Source organism: Lactuca serriola, chromosome 3, assembly GCF_051521515.1.
Source record: "Lactuca serriola cultivar US96UC23 chromosome 3, Lser_US96UC23_V15, whole genome shotgun sequence".
Classification (NCBI taxonomy): Eukaryota; Viridiplantae; Streptophyta; class Magnoliopsida; order Asterales; family Asteraceae; genus Lactuca; species Lactuca serriola.
In genome coordinates, this window is record NC_136410.1 from 33,792,784 (window position 1) to 33,798,913 (window position 6,130).

Consider the following 6,130-nt stretch of genomic DNA (forward strand, 5'->3'; position numbering starts at 1 on the left):
TCGGAAATATTCCGCTATAAAGTATTCATAATATATAATTTAATTTAATAACCGAAATAAAATATTTAGTTGACATCCAAGAGTTTAAAATCAACTCCCTTTGATATATATTGAGTTTAATAAGAAAAAAAAGAACTTTTTAATATAAAATATTTGACAAATAAATGAATATATATATATATATATATATATATATATATATATATATATATATATATATAAAAGTAGGTTTAACTATTCTAACTAATTATTGTGCGGATATCGTATGTTATGAGAATTATTAAGAGAATAAGTTGTTTAGCAATGCGAATACGTTTAACCTTACAAAAATATCGTCATTTTCATGCATTCTCGCTAATTATTATTTATTTTTGTTCTCACACATCATTTTTCACTCATTTTCATTCTGACAGAATATGACCCAATAAACATTCTGACAGAATTGAGAATAATAATAACAAAGTGTATAATAACTTTATAGACGATTTAATTAGTGAGAATGTGTTAATGATAATAGTTATCTAAGATTGAACATATTTACATTGCTAAACAACTTATTCTCTTAATAATTCTCATAACATACGATATCCACACAATAATTAGTTAGAATAAAATAATCTAAGACTATATATATATATATATATATATATATATATATATATATATATATATATATATATATATATATATATATATATATATAATTGAAAAGTTATATGAAAATGAAATTATAATATGTAAGTTTAATGCATTAGATTTTAATTTTGTCTTTTTTCATAAATAATTCACACATAATTCTGTTTAGAATAGAAAAATTAATATATTATTACTTTTTGTACTTAAAGAACATACTTTCTTTATGTTTTAAAATTGTTAAATGCTTTGCGTGTAGATGACCATCTTTACATCTCCCACGTCTTACTGGAACATATATACCCACACACTAGAATTCACAAACATATACACACAAAAAACCACAACGAACACACGAAATAGTAAAAATGGAAAAGATACAACACAAGATGGTAGCAGTGAACGGCATAAACATGCACGTAGCAGAGCTTGGCACAGGACCGACGATCCTCTTCATCCATGGATTCCCAGAGCTCTGGTACACCTGGCGCCACCAGATACTCTATCTTGCCTCACATGGTTACCGTGCTGTGGCACCCGATCTCCGTGGCTACGGTGACACAACTGGTGCTCCTGTCTCCGACCCCACCAAGTTCACCACCCTTCATGTGGTTGGAGACCTGGTGGCGCTCATCAACATTGTGGCTGCTTCGGGCGAGGACAAGGTGTTTGTGGTGGGACATGACTGGGGTGCAATGATTGCTTGGGCTTTGTGTCTTTATCGGCCAGATAAAGTAAAGGCCTTGGTGAATATGAGTGTTCCTTTCAGTCCAAGGAATCCTAAGTTCAAACCTATCGATGGACTTCGTGCTCTCTATGGAAACGATTACTACATCATCAGATTTCAGGTTCTATTAATTCTTCAATTAATTCTCCCATCAGCAACACCTTCACCACACTCCACACACAACCACCTGCGTCACTTGAACCATCCTTCACCACTGTATATGCACATGAATCTATGTTTTAGGAACCCGGAGAAATCGAAGGTGAATTTGCGGAATGGGGTACATATAGAGTATTAAATGATTTCTTCAAATATCGTAAACCTGCCCCCCTTTTTCTACCGAAGGGTATTGGGTTTGGAACCTCACATGATGATCCCATAATCTTGCCTTCATGGATGTCCAAAGAAGATCTTGAATACTACTCCAGCAAATTCGAGAAAACTGGCTTCACCGGAGGTCTAAACTACTATCGAGCTTTGAACTTGTAAGTTAGATTCGAACTAGCTAAGTTGAACTTAGTTTAAAGTAGTGAAATGAAAAAAAAAATAATATAAAACCTTTTTGTTGATTTACAGGAACTGGGAGCTAACTGGTCCATGGACCGGAGCTCAAGTGAAGGTGCCTGTTAAGTTCATCGTGGGTGATCTTGACCTGACCTACAACTCGATGGGTGCTAGAGACTATATAGAAAAAGGAGGGTTTAAAAAAGATGTGCCTGTTTTAGACGATGTAACCGTCCTTCAAGGTGTAGGACATTTTCTTCATGAAGAAAAACCTGACGAGATCAACAAACATATCCATCAATTCTTAAACAGCTATATATGCATCAAACCAGATCGTTTATGCTCAATCAATGAAAACAAGTGGTGCATTGGTTCAATCAGCAATAAAATTAAGGAGACGTTGCGAAGATATTTACTCGAATAACTGATAAGATCTTGCATAGCTACCATAACTAGTGTAACGAGTCGATGAGAAAGTAAACATGTAATGTTCATTCAAATTATACGTGTCTGTAACGTTTGTTTCCGAGGTATGTTTATTTAATTATTTGAGGTTATATGAAAGAGGGTTTTAGGATGAACTTGTGTTGGTGACATGACTAGGTGTTGGTTGCGGCACGTGATAGTGTAACATCCCAAAATTTCGAATAAAAATTTTCATTTGTAAATCACCAAATTCGCATAGTATTTGTTTCATAAATCCGTTATAGTAAAATGTATTATAATCATCAACGTAAAATAAGAATCATCAATGCAGAAAATCATCAGGGGGAATGTTGGGCAGTCAAATCGGGTCATTCCCTTTGGAACTGGAAGTATCTAAAAATGTCCAAACCACAAAACCATAAACACAAAACTTAGCGAATTCCCGAAAGTACCACATACCATACATATATTTGCCATGAGCTACCCCCATGGTTTTTCCCGTGAAATGCGATGAGCTTCTCCCATGGTCTTACATCCAAGTGCCATAGGCTACCCCCATGGTCTTTTCTTGAAATTTCATGGATTACTCACATGCTTTGACATCCAAGTGCCATGGGCTACCTCTATGGTCTTTCATGCAATTGACATAGGCTACCCCATGGTCTTTCATACATTTGCCAAAGGCTGCCCCCATGGTCTTCCATGCACGTATCACAAAAGACAACTAACATCCTATGTAGTATAGTGAGAAGACTCACCTGTCTCATGAAGTTAAGTAAACCACAAAAAACTGACATGCAAACAGTGCTACAATACACCTATCAAATCAAAAAGGTCCAACCTTAATCTATACTCTAGAACTAGCATTTTGACCAAAAGTGAACCCAAGTCAACAAGTCAACGATCAAGGTCAAAGTCAACAGTCAATATTTCCATTAGCTGGCCCTTATGTCGTGAACAACCCATGGTCACGTTGTGAGAAACACACTCAACCCGATCCCAACTCGGTCACGATCCAACCCAGCCAACTCAGTCTCGATCCAAACTATCATCACGACGTGATGAGCAAGTCACCATGTCGTGATAGGATCTGTCCAAATCAATCGGGGAAATTCCCAGTCGTCACGTCGTGATGAAGAAGCTGTCACGTTGTGAAAACAAGCTTTCTCTGCTTAAAGGATTCAACTCTCAGTCCATTAAGCCATTCACCCAATCTTTCTAGAAGGCTTCCTAACATCCATTACCACCTAAAAGTTGATGCTTTTTAGCCATGCATGCTTATTGTGAGTCTAAGGCTCAAACTCGGTCAAACATGAAGAAATATCACCAAAGTTCACATGCATGGGTCCAATACACAATTAAATTCCAGATCTGCACCATATAACACTCAAAGGACCTCAAGGATCCATAAAGTTGCCAAATTTATGGAACCCCATCACTTTAACTTGATTAAGTTGAAGATAAAGGGACAATGACTTAGATCTAGCAACCTAGAAGCATAAAGTTTGGATCTTAGACATTTATAAAGGTCCAGAGATGCCAAAAATGAAGTCCCAAGCTTGCCAAAATGCTCACAACACTTCTAAGACCTTTTTCTTCCTTCAAAAGCAATTCAAAGCACCAAAATAAGCTCAAAATGGAATAGAGGGATTAGGGTTTCTCAAGAGGGTTTAAGAGGTGATGGAGGCTGAGGTAAAGGAAACCCTAACCCCTCATTTCCTTTAAATAAGGTCTAAATCCGAAAATTAGGTTTTTCCTCTGATCAGGTGTCATGTTGTGACCAACAAAATGTCATGTAGCGACACTTAAATGACCCTTCCCGTTTATCGCAATCATGCCACGACGTGAAGGTGCTTCCCTCACGTCATGACCCACCTAAAACACTTATTTTACTTCAAATTTCATACCTTAATGATCCAAATGTTACAACTCTCCCCCACCTGAATCAGACTTCGTCCTCGAAGTCCGCTGCTGCAAACAAATCTGGACAATGCTCCCTCATCTCCTCATCGGGTTCCCAGGTCCACTCGGAACCCTTCTGGTGCTGCCATTGCACCTTCGCCAAACCCACTACCTTGTTCCGAAAGGTCTTAATTTTTTTGTCGAGAATCGCAATCGGTCTCTCTACATAATTCATGCGCTCATCAACCTGAATGTCGTCTAAGGGCACCACTACGAAATCATCAGCCAAATATTTATGCAATTGAGAGACATGGAAGGTGTTGTGGATCTGGATAAGTTCATCAGGTAGATTTGAACAATACGTAACCTTGCCCACTAAGGCAACAATCCTAAAGGGACCAATATATATGGGGCCCAACTTGCCGCATTTCCGAAACCGGATGACACTTTTCCAAGGTGACACCTTCAGAAGCACAAAATCTCCGACCTGAAACTTGAGGTTTGAACGCCGCCAGTCAACATAGCTCTTCTGGTGACTCTATGCGGTCTGTAGCCGATCGCGCACCTACTGTATCAACTTAGTGGTCTTGACTACTATCTCAATACTCCCCATAACTCGATGCCCGACCTCACTCCAAAAAACCGGGGTCCGACATTTCCTCCTATAAAGCATCTCAAAGGGTGGTCAATCAATACTGGCATGATAACTATTTTTGTAGGAGAACTCGACCAATAGAAGATAAGTATCCCAGCTCCCGAAAAAATCTTGCACACAAGCCCTGAGCATATCCTCGAGTGTCTGAATGGTCCGCTCACTATGTTCGTCAATCTGAGGGTGCTATGCGGTGCTGAAAAGTAGCTGAGTACCCAAATCCTCATGAAATTTCCTCCAAAACCTAGAGGTAAAATGAACATCACGATCAGAAACCATTGAAACTGAAACCCCGTGTCGAACCACTACCACAATGATGTAGACGTTAACCAATTTCTCAGCTGAGATGTGTAATATCCCAAAATTTTCAACAAATTTAAACTTTTCAAAACAACCCATCTATTAACAAAAGTGTTTACAAAAACATTGTTTCAAGAACATGATTTAAAATTAGAGTCTCCCAAGATCCAATCTGTTGTAAAACCAAGGATGTGTATCGTCACGCCATCGCCATGTCACGAATCATCTGAAGAACCTGAAACCATAACAAAACCGTAAGCATAAAGCTTAGTGAGTTACCCCTATTGGATTAGGTGTCTAAGCCCATAACTATAATTGGTATGTACTTGACCTGATAATAGCATGGTCAATTTGGGTTGTAACACTCTGGAACAATTTGATAGGATGGATACTTGAGGAAGAGGTTATTGTGATTTATTAATATATTATAAATAAAATATATTAATTGATAAATCACATTATTTAATTAGTATTGATCAATAATTAATTTGGTATTAATTTAGTGATCAAAAGAAACCGATTAAAGTTATAGGGACTGATTAAGTAAATCAGTGATACTTCTAGCTGGACTCATGACTCATGTTGATTAGAGTTGGACTAAACCTATGTAAAATTCCAAGAAGGTTTAGCCCAAAATAATAAGAAATATTAAGAGTCATTAGGGTTTGCATGGTTGTAATCCTAGACTAAAAAAGAAGTCCCTAACACCTAAAATCAGCACTCATGCACACTATAGTGGTAGCTAGCCGATTTTGATCTCCCATATCTCTTTCTCAAGTCCATTCTCTTGTTCTTGGTTTGTTATAAGACATTTGAGGCATCACACTTGAGTTGCTAGGCTCCTAAAGGTCAAAGACAAGCAAGCTATACACAAGGTAATCTTCTAACTATTTTATGAATTAAATGTTACCTTGCATGCTAGTTTAGGCTATATGCTTTGGAAAATAATGTTGCATGTATAATTAGAGAAAACTTAGATCCAAAGC

The 6,130-nt window shown here is 37.4% G+C and overlaps 1 protein-coding gene across 1 annotated transcript; it reads left to right on the forward strand.

The window, feature by feature from the left end:
• The first annotated feature begins 922 nt into the window (after positions 1-922).
• Positions 923-2,540, forward strand: LOC145091833 (epoxide hydrolase 1-like). Its single transcript, XM_079029647.1, has 3 exons — positions 923-1,481; positions 1,604-1,845; positions 1,937-2,540. The coding sequence occupies exons 1-3, from the start codon at positions 1,002-1,004 to the stop codon at positions 2,286-2,288; spliced, it is 1,074 nt and encodes a 357-aa protein (XP_078885773.1). The 5' UTR covers positions 923-1,001; the 3' UTR covers positions 2,289-2,540.
• Positions 2,541-6,130: the final 3,590 nt, after the last annotated feature.

What these genes read in the sequence shown, in the direction of transcription:
- LOC145091833 (XM_079029647.1), top strand. Translation starts at nt 1,002, where the DNA reads ATGGAAAAGATACAACACAAGATGGTAGCAGTGAACGGCATAAACATG. An exon ending in ACTACATCATCAGATTTCAG is followed by an intron (nt 1,482 to 1,603) that starts GTTCTATTAATT and finishes TCTATGTTTTAG; the next exon opens with GAACCCGGAGAAATCGAAGG. An exon ending in TACTATCGAGCTTTGAACTT is followed by an intron (nt 1,846 to 1,936) that starts GTAAGTTAGATT and finishes GTTGATTTACAG; the next exon opens with GAACTGGGAGCTAACTGGTC.